Here is a 20,449-nt window from a genome sequence, read left to right as displayed (position 1 = left end):
ACATAAGGGTCAGGTCTTTCATACCTTTTTATCCTTTAATAAGATGATCCAAATTCGATTATCCGCTAAAATTCGAATGTTTTGGTCTGATAATGGTGGAGAATATGTGAATCATCAGTTTTGTGATTATTTCCAACACCATGGACTGATTCATGAAACCCCATGCCCCCAGACTCCTTGGAAAAATGGTATTTCGGAGAGAAAAAATCACCACATTCTTGAAACAGTTCGGGCTCTTTTAATTGAGACTCACATGCCTAGTTATTATTGGATTGATGTTGTTGCTAATGATGTGGATACTCCTCTTAGCGACCTATCTATCTCCTGAGAATATCATTGAGATAAGTACTCCTATCATATTTTAAAATTCTAATGATAGGGCTACTCCTGTTGGGTATGAATTACTTGTCAGGCGCACTTAAGGCAAACCACCGAACAGATATTCTCTTGAAGTGAAGGAACAAAGATCAAAATATCTGATTGTCAAATATGTGGCTACAAAAGAACTATCCCAACCCCTCAAGAAGTTTATAAAAAACCTCTCCTCACACCACGTTTCACAAGTGTTAATGAAGCTCTAAAAGACCCTTAGTGGGCTCAAGCCATGAAGAAAGAAAAAATGCATTAATGAAAACTGAAACCTGGAGTCTTGTTCCTTTACCTGAAGGTAAAAGAATAGTGGGGAATAGATGTGTGTTCTCCATAAAATACAAATATGATGGAGCAGTTGAACGGTACAAGGCAAGGATAGTAGCAAAAGGATATACACAGACATATCACGTGGATTATCAAGAGATATTCTCATTGGTGGCCAAATTGAATATTATTTGAGTTTTGCTATCCCTTGCAGTTAACCTTGATTGGCCACTATACTAGTTTGACGTTAAAAATATTTTTTTCTCCATGAAGATCTTGAAAAAAAAATCTACATGGATGTTCCTCTATGATATATGGAAAATTCTAAAGCTAGGACTGTGTGCAAACTTAAACCAACCTCCTAGAGCGTGGTTTGGGTGATTGAGTTTGACAACGAGGAAATATAGTTTTCAACAAAGTAACTCAGATCATATGTTATTCTTAAAACATCAACGGGGTAAAGTAACAATTTTAATGGTGTATATAGACGATAGGATCATTACAGGAGATGATTGAGAAAAAAAATAGCAAGACTTTAAGAGCAATTGGCAATAGAATTTGATATGCAAAATTTGGGAAGACTGAAAACTGACAAATTCAAAAATAGACCGGGAAATATATGTTTCAAATACCCAAATGAAGGATGGCCTAACAGCTGGTGCCACAGCAAAACTTGTTCCACTTTGAGCTAGTTGGGGTGTCGCATGTGATATGCATAGCCTACGCTAAAATCTTCCATGTAATAAAGCCCCATCCTCTTAGTACCACGCCCAATGATCTCCTTAGTGAGAATATCCTGAGTAAGACAAAATGTAGGGTAAATACCCAATAATAAGAAGTTTATGGCAATTGAAGTTGCTAGGTTTAAATAAGGCATATTCTTTTTTCAACGAAAATATATCCTAGATTTATTATAATAAGTTGGACAACTGGAGTATAAGCCTGAAAATACCCCAATAATCCTAAATCACAATCTGGGAGAATACCCAAACCAAGTCCCAACAGACAAAGGAAGATACAAGAGTTTGGTTGGAAAACTTATTTATCTCACCCATACACGACCTACATCGCCTATGCAGTAAGTGTAGTAAGTCAATTCATGCATTGTCCAAGTGAAGATCATACACGTGTTGTGAGTCAAATTATTCGATACCTAAAATCCTCACCTGGGAAAGGACTCATGATCTCAAGAAACCATCACCTAAAGGTTGAAGGTTATACAAATGTTGACTAGGCAAGGAATATTTCAGATAGAAGACCTTCTTCAGGCTATTTTATATTTGTTGGAGGGAACCTAGTTACATGGAAAAATAAGAAATAAAAGGTGTTAGCGTTATCAAGTGTTGAAGTCGAGTTTTATGAGATGGCTAAGAGTCTTTGTGAGATCCTCTCTGGCTTCGAAGATTATCTACCGAAATTTGGCTTTGGCCTAAGTTGTGAGATGGACTTATTCTGTGATAACAAGGCAGCTATTGATATTTCCCATAATTCGATTCAACATGTTCAGACTAAACAAGTGGAAGTAGATCAACACTTCATTAAATAAAACCTTGAGGTTAAAATAATTCAATTTCTATTTGTTAAATCTAAAGACCAGTTGGTAGATATACTTATAGAAGCAATATGCAGCTAGAACTTCTATAACTCACTTGGCAAATTGGGCATCAGAGATCTATACGCACCAACTTGAGGGGGACTATTGGCATGAGTTGTCTTCCAAAGGAGGAATAATCTGTAAAATCAAGAGGAAGAAGTCTTCTGTAAAATCAGAGGAGTAAATACGATCCGACAAATCAGAGGAGAAACATTTGTAATTCTATGTATATATAAAAGTGTTGTAAATGTATGAGAATAAAATTCGAAAATGAAAACGTTCTCCTGTGAAAGCTTACACTAAAGACTTTACCTTAGGAGTTAGAGGGACCTGTCTTTCACCATACAGTCAAAGGCTGGACCACAAAATGTAGATTCCAGCAACTAATTTCTAATTCATGAATTTTAATATATAATTGTTTTTTAAACATTTATGAAACTATTTTAAAATAGACAGTCAAACTTTCTTCTTTGAACTAATTTTTATTTACCATTTTAACTTTTTTTTTTACCTTTTTAACTAAATCTATTTTTATATATATAACCAAGACCATCCCATCGATGATACATCTTTCAAGTTCTCTTTGTCACTCTTTGTTTCCACAAAAAGAACCGAGTCATCATTTGTTCTTAATGCCCTCTAGATGCCAATCCACTCAAAAAACTGTAGATGCAAGAACCACGCAATGTGCAAAACCACCTCTCAAGGACTTGCATGAGAGAATGAAGAAATCTAGTCTACAGTTGCTTCATCATTATTTGGAAACCCCTTGATTCAACATTAAAGAAAGTAACATTGCAAAATAGAATTAGTCTCCCCTCACCTTGACTTTGTGCTGATCATATTTCGATCATTAACATTGCATGCGCTCTTTATTTGATAGCTTTTGAAAGTTCTACCATTACAATTTTCTCAGAGCAACTAACTGGCAAACTGGCTTCTGGAAACAAAAGCTGTTCACTGGTTCATACGTGAAGAAATTGTGAACATCCACATCCCTTAACGATGATGATAGTAAGAGCTGTACAATAATAGCATACTTTGTGCTTGTTCTTGATTCAATCATTTGACTCAAAGTGGTTGAAGAAAGAGGGGCCAGAAGTGAGACAATCATAATTCAATTCACCTGGTCTGGCAGTTTTTTGCCTGTAATAAAAAAAAGCAAATGAACTGATCAACAAAAAATAAAATTTTAAAACTAATTAGCTTGTTCAGTTATAGTTGTAAAGCAATAACAGAAAACTGCTACGAAATTCAGGAAGGGTTGCAATCAGGTACCAGTTTTGGTCCATCAGCATCTTATCTGTCAAACCAATTTTCTGAAGCTCTTCAGCACTATGATGCACAAGTAAGCTGTATCTGTTAAGAGTTGACAAAGTGAATGTGATACACTAAATTGCCTTCTCATGAACATATTTTAAAGTTAAAATATCTGTTCTGGTACAGACCCTATATTCACATGAATAGAAGAACTATACATGCTTTTTTGGAGGTAAAACCATATGCACTAACCAAGAATAAGCAAACATAAAAATGCTAATTTGCACTTAGCATTCATGTTACAGAACCAATAAGCAGAAGAACAGTTTATACTCATTATTTGGGAGTTCCTACATACATGACAATCTTTTCCACATAGGATTAAGCAACTTTATTGAGCTCTGTAATCATAAAAGGTCATTTAAGAGTTCCCCATATGGCGCCGACTGTTAAGAGCAAAATCTTACATGTTTAAGCCCAGTCCAAATTCACACACCAGTCATCGTCACTTCACATCATCATCGATAATTTAATTGTTAAGGTTTTGAGTTCTCGCAAAGGAATTCTAACATGTAGCTGCTAAGCTTAAGCTTCATGGTAATAGAAAACTCTAGCAGTCATTTCTCACAATTATAATCCTAGAAGCAGCGGGATGATAATACGTACCTTCCACCAGATCCAGTCTCCATAACAATCATTCCCCCATTGCTCATGTTGTGAAGGGACTCAAACTGCTCCACAGTCCATTTGTACCACCTCATCAGAAACACTCGAAGTGTTAATCCATGTGAAACTATTATCAAGTTCATGTCCTTAGTACGCCTACCGGGTGGTTGGAAACGCCCAATGTCAATATCTGCCCTAAGGGTCTCCCTAAATCCTGTGCAGTCATTCTGTAAGAAGCTGACACTTTATCTGTAGGAATAGAAGAAGACAAATGGGTGTCAACTATACCTGTAATCCGGTCATAAACATCAGCAGCAGATTCGCCGTTAGGGAAACGATAAAAGAAACGGCCATATCGAAGGCGGATATCCTTTTCAATTCTCATTTTCTCCCGGTCCTGGAAATTTCCTTGTTGTAAACCATCAAAGATGGATGGTCAGAATAATCAGATCGGTTTTGAACACTTGCCGGATTAAAGAAATTTATCCATGAAACTATCTGTGTGTATCTCAACAATGTGTGCCTTTGCTAGGAAGAACTAGTAGATTAAATGATTTCCATAGAAGAGGAGGCAAATGGAATGTCAGAAACACAAGCTTCTATTTAAAAAATAATAATAATTAAAAAAGACAAATAGAGAGGTCCTCTACGGTGTCAAATAAACAAGTTTCAGAACTCCAACCAGAGCATCAAGCATCCAATCTGACGCCTATATTCCAGTCATCTCACAGTAGTTTGCCTTATTGCAGATAACTATCCTGTACAACATGATATTACAAGGTTTTCCAGTTGTCCGATACTAGATATACTACCATATATCTAGTTTTTTTATAACAATGAGAAAGTGGATTCCACTAAGAGGATCCTGAGGCAGAGAAAGTACCAAGCTTAACTGGGATATGTTCAATCCTATACTGGGTTCGACAAAGTGCTTCGCATCAGCTAGTAATTATCACGTTCCGGGGTCTCTGCAACGATACCCATAATTATATAGAAGTCAATTATTTCCTCGTCTATATTAAGTGATCTCTGCTTGATTTTTCAGAAGAAATAGATCACCACAGTGTATGAATACTGATTACTGTTGCGTTTGAATATAAATAAAATGTAAAATTTTGAAATATATTTAAAATTTCCTGTTTAATGACTGGAAATAGTCGAGCAGGCAAGAATGTGCGTCTGTGACGGCCTTTTAGTTTGTACGCGAAAACGATTCAAAGATAACACCAACAACTAGAACTGCTTAATATTGGTTTACCTTAGGTTTCTCAGAACTCCGCCTCCAAGTAATCAAACCACGTAGCTTTCAAATCAAATTCTGAAAGAAGCAAATCACAGCTGGGAAGAAATTACCAAAATCTTGTTCACGCAGGCGCGGCTCCTCTCTGACCCCAACTATCCGGTCCCGACCGAAGGCTTTTCCAACAGCATGAAGCGTCTGGAGGGCCCTTTTGTAAGGCGACACATAGAAATAGACCTTCCAATCATCAACATTGTCGCCTTGGATCAAATCCCGAATCCTCCTACCGGACTCCTCCGCCTCCTGCCACCCCTTCTCGGTCAGTTCAATGCCCGGGTCCGGTACCCTCGTGTATATGCTTTCATCGACATTCCCTTGACTCTGGCCATGCCTTACAAGAATAATGCGGCGAGGCCTAGGACAGAGCTCCAAAGTTGGGGATTTCTCCGGGAAGCGGCCAAGAGAAAGGCCGGGCACGTGAGTCGAGCGAGGTATTCCGAGAGTGGCATCGCAACAGTGGAAGCGAGAGGAGGTGGAGCGACAGAGAGGAGTGGAAAGGAACGACGCAGACACCATTTTCAGGGCAAGGAAGCAATTCAAACTAGTCTGTAGACTGTTAGGGCCTTTTGTTCAGGTTCGAAAGGATAAAAGCCTCAATAATTTATAAAAAAGGAGTTAAAAGACATAAAACAAACATGAGAAAAGAAATGGGGAGAGAAAATTATTATTTTTTGTTAAGCAACATAGAATCGTTGAGAGAAAAGAAAATAAGTCTTTTTAAATTAATAAATTTTCTCACGCAAAAGGATGGAATTTGGAGAGAAAAGAAAAAAAATATAAACTATAGAGAAAATTTTAACATATAATTTTCTACGTGTATGCAAACAAGAGAAACTATATTTTTCTTTCATTTTCTCTCTCATTTTCTAAGAGCATCCAAATAAGAGAAAATAAACATTTTTCCTTGTGTTTTTTCTTTCTCTTTCTCTTCCTTTTTTTGCCTTTTTTCTTTTATCTACATTTTTTGTGTTCCATACGAAAGCCTTAAGGGTCTGTTTGAAACCCATAGAGAAGAAAATGGGAGAGACAGTTATTTTCAATTATTTGGCAGTAAAGAATCATTGAGAGAAAAGAAAATAAGAGTGAAAGTCATTTTCTCTCTTAGTTAACAAACTTTCTCTCATAAATTGATGGAATTTGAACAGAAAAGAAAAGAAATAGAAACTTGAGAGAAAATTTTAATCATCAAAATTTTCAAATATTACAAATTTTCTTTTCTTTTCAATTTTGTGTATGTATCCAAATAAGATAAACTATATTTCTCTTCTATTTTCTGTCTCATTTTCCACATCCAAACAAAATAAAAGAAACTACTTAGACTAAATTCCATAGTTGCATATTTGTTAAACACCTAGCCAATACATCCCAAAAGACTGGCCTGTTAGGAGCGGAAGGTACTTTACCCCAGGACCATAACAGTACACCCCGCCCGAGCTGACGACCACGGCGGCATTAACACAACAACGAGAGCCCGGGTCAAGATCCCATAATCTCCCCTCCGCTCCACGTCAGGGGCTTGCGGTCCACCTGCGCACACGGGGACTCGAACGCGGGACATAACGCCTGCTCTGATAACATATGTTAAGCACCTAGCCAATACATCCCAAAAAATCGACCTGTTAGGAGCGGAAGGCATAGGTACTTAACCCCAGGACCATAACAATCTTACTCCTCACCAACCAATATCCAAATGCTAATATTTTCAAACACACACACAAAAATAATATATGACTATCGTGGAAAAAAAAAATGCCAAGAAGAGTTTCATCGGTAGAAAATTCTCAGGTATGGAAATGTTGAATCCAAAAAAGTTTAAAAATATAGTTGAATAGACTCCATAAAGATCCTACGACAAGGCGAGTAACTCCAATATCTAAATAAGAAACACCATCCATTGAAACAAAACAAAGGAAAACAAATTTCCGATTTCGTATGTTGTTGAACCTCAACCAACAACAAAAATTTCCACCTTGGACCCATAAACAAATGTGAAAAGAATTCCGTTTAATTAGAAACAATGAAGGGAAGAAGACGCGGGTTGACGAAGACACCGCGTCGGAGAAGGAAGGAAAGGGGAGATTTGGGATTAAAAAAAAAAAAAAAAAATGGAGAGAAACTGAACTCTCTTTTTGTCATTTGCATCGAGTCTTGCCTCGTCGTCGTCGGTGTTGCTCTACGGCTTTCACACCTTGGCGTGCGACGGAGGGGACGGAAATATAATGACAAAGTGACTGTCCGTAGCTGGGGTTTATCTAATTGGATACTTGAATTTATCATCGTTCTGGAGATTTGATTCTCTGGGAAGCACAATGAAAGGTTGGTAGGAATTTGAACAAACATGTGGTTGTACATCATCACGTGGGTCGCTTACTGAAAGTGGTCCATCACCATGAGGCAGCAGAGAAGAGAGAAATGAATCATGAATCGCTGCCTTCATTATCTACTGCCAGCAATGGGTTTAGTTCCTTACTCATCTGGAAATTTTCCACTCTTTTAAGGGCCAACACTATTTCCATTTCTCCGGAGTTGAAGCTGAGAAAACATTGGTTCTGCTTGTCGAGAAGAGGATGTTGGCACTCAGGCAGGAAGGCAAGTCGAGAAGACGAGGAAAACATAAAGAGGAGCTTCCAGTGTTGTTTCTGAAGCATATGCATTTACCTTCCTGTACTCATCTTTCATTCATATATATTCGTGAAGGTCTCATTCAAGAGTTGTACTGTTGGCATCAACAAACCGCTGGTACTTTTTTTTTTTTCTTTCTAATTTATATGTATAATTTTTTAATTATATTTGAAAGGTATTAATTTGATTTCTTACAAGCATGTTTTTTTTTTCTTTTTGGGATAAGATCACATTGGATTTATCCCATATTGTATTTATCTTCTTGTATAAAGCTTATATTTTCTATTCTAAAAATAACTCTTAATCAATTGTAAAGTCACTAATTCCATATGCCTAGTCGCTACCAGTGTCACTACTCTTTCACTTCTCTTCACCGAATAAGGCACTATCTCCAATTTTGTCATCCCTAGCTGCTACCAGTGTTGTTGCTCTTCCACATCTCTTCACCAGACGATACACTCTCTCCGATTCTGTCTGTCCTAGCCGCTACCAGTGACGTTGCTCTTCCACATCTCTTCATCGAACAATACGTTCTCTTTGATTCCATATATGCACAGTCGTTGCTCTTCCACATCTCTTCGCCAAACAATGTGTTATCTCTGATTTCGCCCTCCCCAACAATTACCAGTGCCGATACTCTTCTACATCCCTTCATGGGACAATGCATTTTCTTCAATTCCGTCCTCCCCCGTCAATATTAGTGCTAATGCTCTTCCACATCCCTTCATTAGATGATGCGTTCTCTTCGATTCAGTTTGTCCTAGCTGCTACTAGTACCGCTACTCTTTCACATCTCTTCATCGGACGATATACTCTCTCCGATTTTGTCCGCCCCCCAGTCGCTATAGTGTCGTTGCTCTTACAGTCCTTTTGATTCCAAGAACCCTAAAAAACAAATATCTTTACTCAGCCAATGCAAAGTTCATAGTTTCAATTACTACAAGACAAGATTAACCTCTCTAATAGTGGTCTATCCTGAGAGGGCATGATAAGATAAACATAATCCTTTCAATTATCGAATAATATCCTATTAGATTTATCCCAAGTTTAATTTATTTTCCCATGTGAAACTCATTTTTTTATTTTAAATTATATAAATACCACCCTTAATTAATTATTCAATTATCCTCTAATGTAATTCAATTTAATATCTAATAGGAGGTACCGCCTCCGTCGTCCTCCGTTGAATTAGACCGGAGAGGAATCATTTTTGTTCGAGTGAGCAAGACCTAGTCAATCTTGTTCTAACCAAAAGCCGGCCAACCGTTAAATCTTCATGTCTCGTTATTTTAAAGCTGTAGTCTATATTCTAATAGTACTTGTTTGGATTGATTTACGCGTCTCTATAGCCATTATTCAAGTGGGATCCATACGCGCATGTAGGCATTCATTGCAGATTCACAGATAAAAGAAAAAAAAACCCTAAATGTGTTACTTTGGTGGAATACTGAAGAGCCTAATTAATTTAAAAGAACGCCTTCCCATTTCCGGTGTTAATCAAATGTAATGTTGGACCCGCATCTCCTCTCAATTAATTCTTTTACAACATTCGGTATTTCCCGTTTTTTTTTTTTTTTTTTTTTTGTCTTCCATAGCACCGACGCAAGTCAATGTGAGTGGCTTTCCATCTTTAATTGTCCATCTGTTCTTCTACGATTTTCTCCACATGGGGCCTTCCCTTCTCGACTTGCTTGGGGACCATAAAAGACCCACTGCATATTCTCCAAAGCTTAGTCTACTAATGAGACACGTCTCCCCGTCTTGCTCCTTTGGACTTTCCTTCCTCTACAGCTAATACTGGGACAGTAATCCCATCATGATCAACGGTTATCTGTTGCCCGATCATGATCAATGGTTATCTCAATCATTTAATCAATAATTATCTCAACCGTCTGACGTAAAATGTCTAGGAGGGTTAGTCTGGGTCCACAAAAGAGAAAATATCCCTCTGTACTAAAGAGGTGGGGGACCGAAGTGATGCAATGCGCTCACCTTATTTCAAACACGGTTTTCTGATTCGTGACACTCACTTTTAGAAGCAGGGCGATTTTCTTAAGTCTCAACTTAAATTTCCGATAACTCGGATTCTTTAAATGACCGAGTCAATTTCCGAAACGAGTCCGAGTTAAAACCAGAAAACCAGGATTTGAAACCTTTGGAATGGGGTGGGAGGCGTCTTCTTTAGTCCTTGGGTCTGTCCAACCCCATCTCCCTGACTCGAATGACCAACACTGTGGTGGTTCGGTTGAATTAATCTGCAGGTGGCCAGGCGGGGCCCGCAGTTTGCAAGTAATAGGATTCAATGCAGACGGGGACAAGGATAAGCTGCCGGATGCGTGACGTCACCTTCTAATAATGTAACATAATTGGGACCCACTCTCTGCCTCTCTCTTGCCACCTTTCTTTTCCTCCCACCCCTGGTTTTTCGTGTTCGTGGGACCACTTCTTACGCACACTCGCCTCCTGACGCTACTCGCGTACACGCACTCACCTTCCGTACTTTGCGGGACCCGGTTTCGGATTCCGGAATCTCTTCCAATCCATTCTCCACTAAAAAAAAGTTTGAAACGGAATAATGAATTTGTAGAAAAGAATAATAGGATTATTAATTTTTTATTATAGTTTAATTCATTTATTATTTATTTATGAGGGAGACAGATTTTTACATAGCAAAGGGAATAACTACCTCCACCCCACTACTGAACAAGACACACTTTTGGTTTTCCCGAAAATGGTTACACCACGCTTGGGAAAGCTATCTTTAAGCTTCAATTTATACGGTAGTCACTCTCCACCGATGGAGATAGTTACTTGACCTGCACTCCCTGATCTCGACGGCTTGTTATCTTCGCAACGATGGCTTAGCCTTTTAAAACTTAAATAATAATCCAATGAAAAAAAAAACTGCCACTCTCACGTACGGGACCCAAGGCACGTATATTTGTGCTAGTTCGATTTTAAGTGAGAGCTCACAAGGTAAGTTTCCTATGAGAATAGCCATCAAATGAAATGGACAGCTACTCAAGTAGGAAGGTCTGCAATTATAAGACTTACCCAACCCAGTCCCAAACATAGTACGAGTAGCCATTTCATTGGGGTATGTGACTCAAATAGGGTACTTTTGAGTCTGATAGTGCCACGTGAAACCAATTCAGAATAGAAATCGAGACAAAGACTTGGCCACGCCCTTCGTTGTCCTACACTGGGATTACTATCTAAAAACACATTAATAGATTCCTTTTGTTACAAGGATAACAATATATTTGCGTAACGACCGCCCAATTTATTTAGCCTGCATTAAAAAGGATGAAGCAGGAAATAACACGCGAAACTACCTCCCAACAACTGTGACGTAATTGTTAAAGAAGAAGAGCCCCCGTAATGCTCTAGTTTTCCTTTCATGCATTCATTGAGCTGGCGTCATCCGTCACCGATGCAGGATACTGCAGTGCTCTAGTAAAAAGTGTCCACTTGAACGGGGCCACCCTTTACGTAGACCGCATGCGCATTATCTCCCGCTTCTCGTACTCCCTCGCTCTAATGCATGACCAACTGTACCCGTATTTCTTTTTCTTTTTGTTCGGTAAAACGGTCCCAGGATAAAAGCGAAACCGTGGATGTCCTGTAGAATTTCCGTCTTCATTTGCTTATCGTTTTTCTATTGGAAGATGTGAAATAATTGGTGGGCCTCGCTGAGGTGGCGAGGGGAGAGTAGCTCCGGTCGGTACTCGGAGAGTGAGTACTCGACGTGTTTGCTGAGGTGGGAGAGCGGCGGAGATAGCGTGGCAGGACCACCGGCTCGAATGGTAAAAAGCCAAACGAGGAGATGCGGTCCCGTAAAAAGGTCGCATAGCTCGAGCGGAGCCTTTCCTTTAATAAGCGTTTAATTCCAATTAGTTGGAAAGTGGGGACCATCAAGCCTTGGGTCGGCGCCAGCCCTATTTTTGGAACATTTTCCAGGCGCATCTATGCCTCCATCAGACACTCTTCCTTCTTCGCCCCTTTTTTCTCTTTTTCTCTCTCCATTTCTCTGAAATACTTCAGGAAAAAACTCCCAGTCCAGGCAAACAGGGATTCGAGCCATTCGAAATTTTATAGGGATCAGAGAGGTGAGAGAGAAAATAAAAAGGTGCTTTAGGGTTTGTGCAGTAAAAAAAAAAAAAAAAAAACATTTGGAAAGAAAGTGGAAGCTTTTTTACATGCGACGGCGGAGAGTTGGTACATGGGGATGGAGAGAAGCACGGAAGCGATGATCGCGGGTTTTGAAAAAGAGTAGCTGTGAATTGCTGATTTCAGTTTAGTTTATTCTAGGATTTTATTTATTTGGTTTGTTAGATTAAAAAGGGGGGGACGTCGGGCTTTATTGGGCAAATCATAACACATGGGCGCTGTAGTCGTCTTCTATTTCTGCTGCAGACTCGGATGTGATCTTACCTGGAGCTTGGTTACCCATGGCAATTAAGCTACGTTGTGTCTTTTGTTGTTAAAGAGGGCCGGTGCGCACGACACGCCTTTCTTCCATCTTCTTCTTGTCGCGATAGTAACAAGGCGTCTGCTTCTACCAAAATCGGCAAGGGGTTGATCTGTGTGCTAGCACTAATATAACGGCAAGATGATGCTGTTTTGATTTTCCATCTGCTGGAAAGGGAGTATGTTGTTGTACTCGGCTTTTCGTGAAGTCCTCTTTTGGGCTGTCAGTGATGGTGAGAAGGGCGAGATTTTTTAGGGGGTTTGGTTGAGCTTCCTGTCGCCGAACCGTTATTTGGAAGGATAAGGATACCGTTGTGGTCTAGGTCTGCTTCCATGGCAAGTGAAGCACGTCATGATCATAAGCTCAAATCCCAGATCGGCTCCGGGTTTTTGTACTCCGATTTGTCCGCTTCCCAGTTCGACCACCAGATGCAGAGCTTCGAGCCAAACACAGAGCTTTTCAATTTGCAGACGGGCATGGAGATGTTAGGCCCGCAGTGGAAGAACTTTCAGCACAGGGACAGAAGCTCTATTCCGTGGAGAGGATTTCTGGACAAAGCTTCGTCTTCCAAGTCGGTTGCTTCGGAACCTTCCGCTGATTACTACCACCACCACGAATTCCAAAAGCCGGATTTCTCAACTGGGTTCACTGAAGCCAATCCGAACGAGAACATCCTTATTGCACCCGAGACGACATGGCAGGAGAATCGTCTACTTGTCGACGATTCTCTCCGGTGCGTTTTCCCGTGTGAGACGAATGAGCGGCCGAGTCAAGGGCTCTCTCTTTCTCTGAGTCCAAACAAGCCGTCTGAGATCGGCTTGCAGTCATTTGAACTGAGAGAAACGAATCATCTGCAGGTTTCTTCAAATCTCAGAGATGGGTTTCCGGGAAAAGCTTCGGACTTTCATCAGCAGTACTTGCAAGAAGGTCGGCCGTTCTCATCATCGTCACTCTCTCATCAGCAGTTGAAGAACTCCAAGTACTTGCTTCCGACCCGGGAGCTTCTGAACGAGTTTTGTAATCTGGGTACCAAGGAAAATGGGTACTCTGATGGTTGGTCCAAGAGCACTAAGCACCACAAAAGCAGTCAATGGGAAGAGGGAGTGTCACCCAGAAATCAATCCCTCTACTCTTTAGATCTTCTTGAATTACAGAAAAGAAAAGCAAAGCTCGTTTCCATGCTCGAAGAGGTTTGTGAAAAACTGGCTTTCAGTTTATCTTTCTTTTTTCTTCTTCCGTTTTTCTAATTTTCACCATAAAATGCTCTCTCAAAGTTCATATTTTTGTTTTTTTCTCTTCTTCTTCTACGTTCTCCCTCTGTTTTCCCATTTGTTTTTTCCTCTACTTTGAATATCGAAACTCATCTTTATTTTTCACAATGTGCTGAACTTTTACTGGGAATGATTGATCCATGGCTCTCCGAGACGTGAATCTCGAACTAATTGAGAGACTGTGAGCCTTCCATTAATGTTATCCTGCCCGGGGTAGCGACAGATTGATAATTCGGGCATTTCATTTACTTTTGGAAACCTCTATTCTCTTTCCTCCTATGGCATCTTTCAGTCCTCTCCTCCCCCACCAAATCTCCCCTATGCTGTAATTTCAATCGGAAAATGAAAACAAGCTTTCACCTCCTTTTTTTCCCATTTTTCTCCACGGCGAGAGAGTCACCATCTTTTCAGTTCTTACAGAACAAAGGTTGACTTGTAGTACTACTGGAGCATGAGATACCTCAATTTCTTTCACTTTGGCCATTTAAACCGGGAACCATGAACGTCTTCATGTGAAAGTGAATGTTGTTGTCTATATTCGTTTCCTGGACTATGTGACTCTTCAAGAGCCACTTCTGCCTTTTTTGCTCCCTTTTGTTTTTATGTGATACCCAGATCTTCCTTTATTTCTTCTGGCTGAGCTGCTGCGACTCGCCACCACAACCGCTCCCACAAAGGTTTTATGCCGCTAGATTTTCTGTTAGATTTTTTTCTCCGAACTACTTCCCGATCACTACACCGTAGAAACCCATTTTCGCAATGAACAGGTGAAAACTAGGTGTATGATCGTACTGTTTCACGTAAGAGTGAGTGCAGAGTTAAACACAGAAAAGAAGCATGTTGAGTCACGTACGTGATTCGACGGCGCATTTCTCTGGGCTAGGTTTCGTGGAATTTAGTCGTTTTGGGGTTTGATGGAGTTAAATGATGTTTTGTACAGGTGGATAGGAGGTACAGGCAATACTGTGAACAGATGAGGGCAGTCGTATCTTCATTTGAAGCGGTGGCCGGCTCTGGATCTGCGTCCGTATACTCAAGCTCCGCGTCGAAGGCCATGTCAAGACATTTCAGATGTCTGAGGGACGGAATTGTGTGTCAGATCAAGGCAACAAGAAAGGCCATGGGAGAGAAGGACCCAGTTGCACCGGGGACCACCAGAGGCGAAACACCTAGGCTTCGGCTTCTAGACCAGACCCTCCGGCAGCAGAGAGCGTTTCAGCAAATGGGCGTGATGGAAAGTCATCCATGGAGACCTCAGAGAGGACTCCCTGAGAGATCTGTCTCGGTTCTTCGCGCTTGGCTCTTCGAACATTTCCTCCACCCGTAAGTCCCTCTTCTTATTCTCTCAATCTTCATCTAGAAAAACGAACCTTGTCTACCTTGTTATGCAAATAAAAAAATCCGATGTTAAGAAACTGGAACATGAAACATTTCTGGGTGTCGAGGCAATGAGACCAAACAGTATTCACCCACCTAGGAACTGTTCTCTGTCGAAAAGATTTGCTGGCCGCCGCAAACAAGCTTTTGCCTGACGAATTTCTCTCTCTTCCGATTCACAGTTGCTTTTTCGGGCTTTATTTCTCATTTTTAGGTAATAAGGAAAGCGGATTGGTTTTCCACCTCTTCCACAAGCCGACTTGCCTGTACCCGTAATTTACTGACGTTCCTCTGCCCTCAAACAATCTCTCTCGATCGTCATTGAATCCCTCCAGATATGCTTAGTAATTTGAGCTTCAGAAAATCATGATCAGTGACTTCTGCAAACTGGTCTGTCGCCCGCCATGCTGCATGGGTGCTGTTGTTTTGCTCAGTGGAGACCTAGTTAGTAGGCCTCATATGATCCTTCATGCTTAACAGGACAATGGGAACCTTGTATTGCCAAAAGGTGGGTCAACTGGTGATCTCCAGATCAACAGCTACAATGTCGTAGAACCTTCACGGGCGGCCATTGTTCTTTTGACACAGTGGACTGTAGTTTTTCCGGTGACCGGGGCAGAGCCAGATCGAAGCACGTTAATAATTACTAATAGTATTTCTTCTTCCTAAGTATCTAGTACTTTAAAAGAGGAAATCTTCCTAACTATAATCTCAAAGGCTCACGAGCTCTGATTATGATATGAATCTGCTGTAATGAGTAACAGGTATCCAAGCGACGTTGATAAACACATTTTAGCTCGCCAAACGGGCCTTTCTAGAAGTCAGGTACGTCGTCTCCTCTCATAAGTTTCTTTCTTGTTGATTAAAGATTCGCGTAGCTGGAAGTTTCGTGTCTGTGATTTTGGTTTTTATTTGCTGCAATTATGATTAGTCTATGAAATGCATATATTATTTGCATGAGAAAGTGTAAACTAAACTCTGCCCAAATGCTTTGATAGGTTTCCAATTGGTTTATAAACGCGAGAGTTCGGTTGTGGAAGCCCATGGTGGAGGAGATGTATTTAGAAGAAACAAAAGAGCAGGACAAGAAAGAAGGCGACGCAGCTTTGGGGCAGCAGGACAGTGGCGGCCGGCAGGGATCCATTGAAAATTCTAACCCTAGTCAGGATCCACAGCCGCGTATGGAGGATCACAAGCCCACGCCGGATCAACTCGTCCATCACGACTCCGATTCTCTCTCCTCCATTATCAACAACTCGGATAGAAGGAACACATTGGAGCGGAAAGATCATAAGCAGCAGCAGCAGCAGCAGCTGAACGAATTCGGAAGGCCGGAGTCTTTCGGCGTGGTAGATCTAGACTTTTCATCTTACAGCCATGAAAACAGCGCGGTGACGTATGCCGGCAACAGCGATGGGACATTCGCCGGTGGTGGTGCCAATGGCGTGTCATTGACGTTGGGATTGCAGCAGCACGGTGAGGCAGCCGGCGTGGGGTTGTCATTCTCTCCAGCCGGAACTCAGCCCTCCCTCTTCTTCCCGAGGCAGCACATGGAAGAGTGCCAACCCATCCAGTACTCCATTTTGGACGGGGAATCCCAGAACCTGCCTTACAGAAACCTGATGGCAGCTCAGTTGCTGCATGATTTGGCTGGTTAGAAGACGGTCGATGGAAGCTCCGTCGCGAAAGATGCATGGAATTATGAATGATGACTTCGCCGGGTAAACTAGATTCATACTTATACAGAACATTTATACATATACAGATTATACAGTTGCTGTGTAAAATACTCATCAGGAGGTCAATAGATTAGAGATGGGGCTTGGGAAAGGTGACTTGCATAAGTTAGCTTTGTATATTGTAGTCACGGTCTTCCCTTGATTCCAGAGGATGAGTACTTGTTTCTTGTTTCCAAGTTCATCTTCATCTTTCTCACGTCCAAAGCTGCTTCCACAGAATGGACTACCAGAATTGGAATGCTGTTGCAGGTACGGAAAAAAAGCTCAGACCGTGGATTGCAGAATCGAAGCACTTCATCGGTCTGTAGCGGCCGATACACCTACCTCATGAGCCTCCGGAAACCGGAAACTTGTTGTGTGGTACGCCATAAAGTTATGATGTTCTATGGTTACCTACCTGTTGCAAGCCTCTGCATGGATTTCAACAGTTTGAAAGGTTTTTTCTTTCCCTCCGGATTCTTAGATAATTCGTAATGGTTAAGAAGGACAGCAGCAGAAGCGTACAAACATCCAAATTCGGATTTCCAACCTGTACGTGAACTGAGAAGGTTAATCACCTCTAATCGTAGGGAGGGGTGAAGCCGTGAAGGAGACCTGTTTCTGTGTTTCTAATGTAAAATGAGTTCCAATAACCTTAAACTGATCATTAGAAGCGATTAGGAAACGAGCAGATCCCAATTCTGGGCGACATCTAGATCTGTCTTTTCATGTTCTTTTTTTTCCAGAAAGTGTCAGATGAGTGATAGAACTGATCCACGGACAACAATATTGGATAACGAACAGATTTTATTTGGGGTCATCAGGAATCTACTCAAACGGGAGTGTCTTACATGAATTACAAATGCAGGGTGGGTGAAGAAAATAAATACTGTCTTTACGGAGTTGCGAACATGCAAAATTTGCAGAAATGTTTCAAATAAATTCAGGAAATTTCTGGTAAAATGGAGGCAGGCGCACAAACATTAATCTCCTTCAATGATGTGCCTTCTTCATCAATGCCATGAAGTGGGGAGGGCGACCAATCGTTTCGCCCTTGTGTTACCGACTTTGATTTATGGCAGGGAATACTTTGAAAGGACTCGATATTAATAAGAGCAGTTGTATCGAAATAGAGTCAGAAAAGCTGTAGGTAGAGTTTTGACAAAACAACTACGGGGGAAAAAATACAGAGACGGATGTGTTGATCGTCGGCCATTATGTGCTGGTACGCCGTCGTAGCTAGCTGCGGCCTACGAATGACTAACGAAACTTCCTCCTCCTCCACAGTCGTTTATTTGATTTCAATGTCGCGGCTCTTTTCAGTTTAGCCATGTGACCTCTCAATTTGATAGAAGAGTTTTGCTCACTCCTCCCTTTCATAGTTGGGCTCCCATGTCCTCTAGAAAAAGTGAGGGAAGCGAACAAGTGAAGGGAGCTCCCCCTCTGAATGTTGCTTGGCAGATGGTGGAGAGGGGTGATAGAGATAAAATAAATATAATTATAGAAATAAAGATAAGAGACAAATTCAAATAGTAAACTTGTAATCATCTAATAGTAACTCTATAAATAGTATACACGTGATCAATACTAATTACGGTAATATTATTCTTCATTCCTATATTCTACATGGTATCAGAGCTTCCTATCAGAACCAGCTTGCCGTCGCTGGAAATCCGTATTAAAAGCAACCCACTGCCGTCGCCCGTACCTAGTACTTTTCCCTTTCTTCTCCGAACAATCTTGCCCGACATATTCTCAAGATGACTCTTAGCCCGTCGCCTGAATGCTCACTCTCGCCAGCCGTTCCTCCTGTCGTTGGAATAGCTGCTTCGCCCACCGTTTCGTCTCGCCAAAGTCAACCCAGAAAACTTCTCCCTCCTCTGTTTCGAATTCCCCTAAGTCATCACCACAACCGAATCCCACACAATAACAACAACAACAAAAACGCGTCTCTCCCGATGTTATCGCCGAAATCACTCTCCTCACGATGTCGCCCAATGTCCTTGTAGTCCCGTTGCTGCCGTCCACTTTGTTGGCAACCACCCTTGCTGGTGTCGCAACACAAAACCCCCTTGCACTTCATTCGCTCTCCTCTCATAGCAATTGAGTCTCAACGTCGTCGCTCTCCTCGCCACCACCGTTGTTCTCCCCTCCGGCCATAACGTCAACCACCCAATAGCGCACCTCTCTCCCCCCCCCCCCCCCCCTTGACGCCCCGTCCTGCACAGCATGCGAACTCGCATGTGCAGTTCACACATGCGAAAAAAAACTGCGGAACCTCTTCATCCCACTGAACAATGCAATTCTGTCTACCCCAGCTGCTACCAGTACCGCTATTCTTCCACTTCTCTTCATTGGACGGTGTGATTCCGTCCACCCCAACCACTGCTCTACTGTCGAACTATGCGATTCTGTCTGCCCCGGCCGCTAATCTTCCACTGGACGATGCATTTTCGTCTGCCCTTCCTCCGGACGATGCAATTTTGTCTGTCCCGACCGCTAATCTTCCATTGGACGATGCAATTCCGTCTGCCCTTCCTCCGGATGATACAATTCCGTCCACCCCAACCGCTACCCTTCCTTCGGACGATGTGATTTTGTTTGCCCCAACCGCTGCCATTCCACTAGACGATGCGATTTCGTCCACCTCCAGTGTCACTGTTGTTCCTCCGGACGATGCGATTTTGTCCGCCTCAACCACTGATCTTTCACTGGACAATGCAATCTTATCCGCCTCAGCCGCTTCTAGTGCCGTTGCTCTGTCTTCGGACGAAGCGATTCCATCCACCCCAACAGCTAATCTGCTACTGGACGATGCGATTCTGATTGCCCTAGCCACCTACAGTGCCACTACTCTTCTCAGTCACTACTAGTGCTGTTGTTCTCTCCATACCACTTTTGAGAACACGCTCCTCTTTTTACAGATCAAGATTGGACTCGCCTCTGGGAGCTCCATCTCTGTGGGGTCATGATAGAGATAAACATAAAAATAATGATAAAGATAACTAGTAATTGAATTAGAGACAAGACTCAAAATGCAAAGTTGTAATCATGTATTGTCTCTGTTATAACTCTATAAATAATATACACCTGATCAATAATAATTACGGAAGTATTATTTTTCATTCCTATATTCAACTAGGGTAGCTCCTTTCCTTTTCTTTCCGTCTTAGTTTCACTTTGTATGCAAGGAAAAATATTTTTTAAAATAATTAAAATATAAAAAATGGCAATTTGGTATTTGTAACTATTATAATCTAGTAACAATATTTTATATTTATCATTTAAATGTCCAAAAAAATTCCTATCCACAAGCTGCTGCAGTTTTGAGATGATTTAATCAGTTTTGGTGGCTTGCTTCATTATTTGTGGTCATATTTCAAAGACCGCATTGATGCTTCGTTTTTGCTCTCTTATTAATTTTCAAATGAGGAAAACAGAAAAAAGCCACCAATGACCTTAATTTATATGACTATATATATATATTCCTTCTACAATTTATAGCCCTAAGACTAGGAATAAATTCACCATGAG

General features: G+C 41.2%; 2 protein-coding genes across 3 annotated transcripts; one reads left to right on the top strand and one right to left on the bottom strand.

The window, feature by feature from the left end:
- Positions 1-1,395: 1,395 nt before the first annotated feature.
- On the bottom strand, positions 1,396-5,985 carry LOC137948663 (phosphoglycerate mutase-like protein AT74H). 2 transcript variants are annotated; one of them, XR_011111637.1, is made up of 7 exons: positions 5,510-5,985; positions 4,445-4,564; positions 4,157-4,370; positions 3,509-3,589; positions 3,054-3,376; positions 2,286-2,368; positions 1,396-1,432 (listed from the first exon to the last, which is right to left on the bottom strand). XR_011111637.1 is itself a non-coding variant. In XM_068794777.1 (5 exons), the coding sequence occupies exons 1-5, from the start codon at positions 5,970-5,972 to the stop codon at positions 3,289-3,291; spliced, it is 966 nt and encodes a 321-aa protein (XP_068650878.1). In that variant the 5' UTR covers positions 5,973-5,985; the 3' UTR covers positions 2,906-3,288. The 2 variants fall into 2 exon arrangements, 1 of the variants encoding a protein (XP_068650878.1); XM_068794777.1 differs by lacking the exons at positions 1,396-1,432; positions 2,286-2,368 and having other exon boundaries at positions 2,906-3,376.
- Positions 5,986-12,028: 6,043 nt separating this feature from the next.
- LOC137947918 (homeobox protein BEL1 homolog) lies at positions 12,029-17,630 on the top strand. Its single transcript, XM_068793762.1, has 4 exons — positions 12,029-13,739; positions 14,761-15,143; positions 15,962-16,022; positions 16,196-17,630. The coding sequence occupies exons 1-4, from the start codon at positions 12,882-12,884 to the stop codon at positions 16,853-16,855; spliced, it is 1,962 nt and encodes a 653-aa protein (XP_068649863.1). The 5' UTR covers positions 12,029-12,881; the 3' UTR covers positions 16,856-17,630.
- The last annotated feature ends 2,819 nt before the right edge of the window (positions 17,631-20,449 follow it).

This window comes from Aristolochia californica, unplaced genomic scaffold (assembly GCF_029961685.1).
Source record: "Aristolochia californica isolate CCGP_79_NKW_82.1479 unplaced genomic scaffold, dmAriCali1.0.hap1 SCAF_13, whole genome shotgun sequence".
NCBI lineage: Eukaryota > Viridiplantae > Streptophyta > Magnoliopsida > Piperales > Aristolochiaceae > Aristolochia > Aristolochia californica.
Note: the sequence above shows the minus strand (reverse complement) of the source record. Positions and strands in the feature narration are given on the sequence as shown.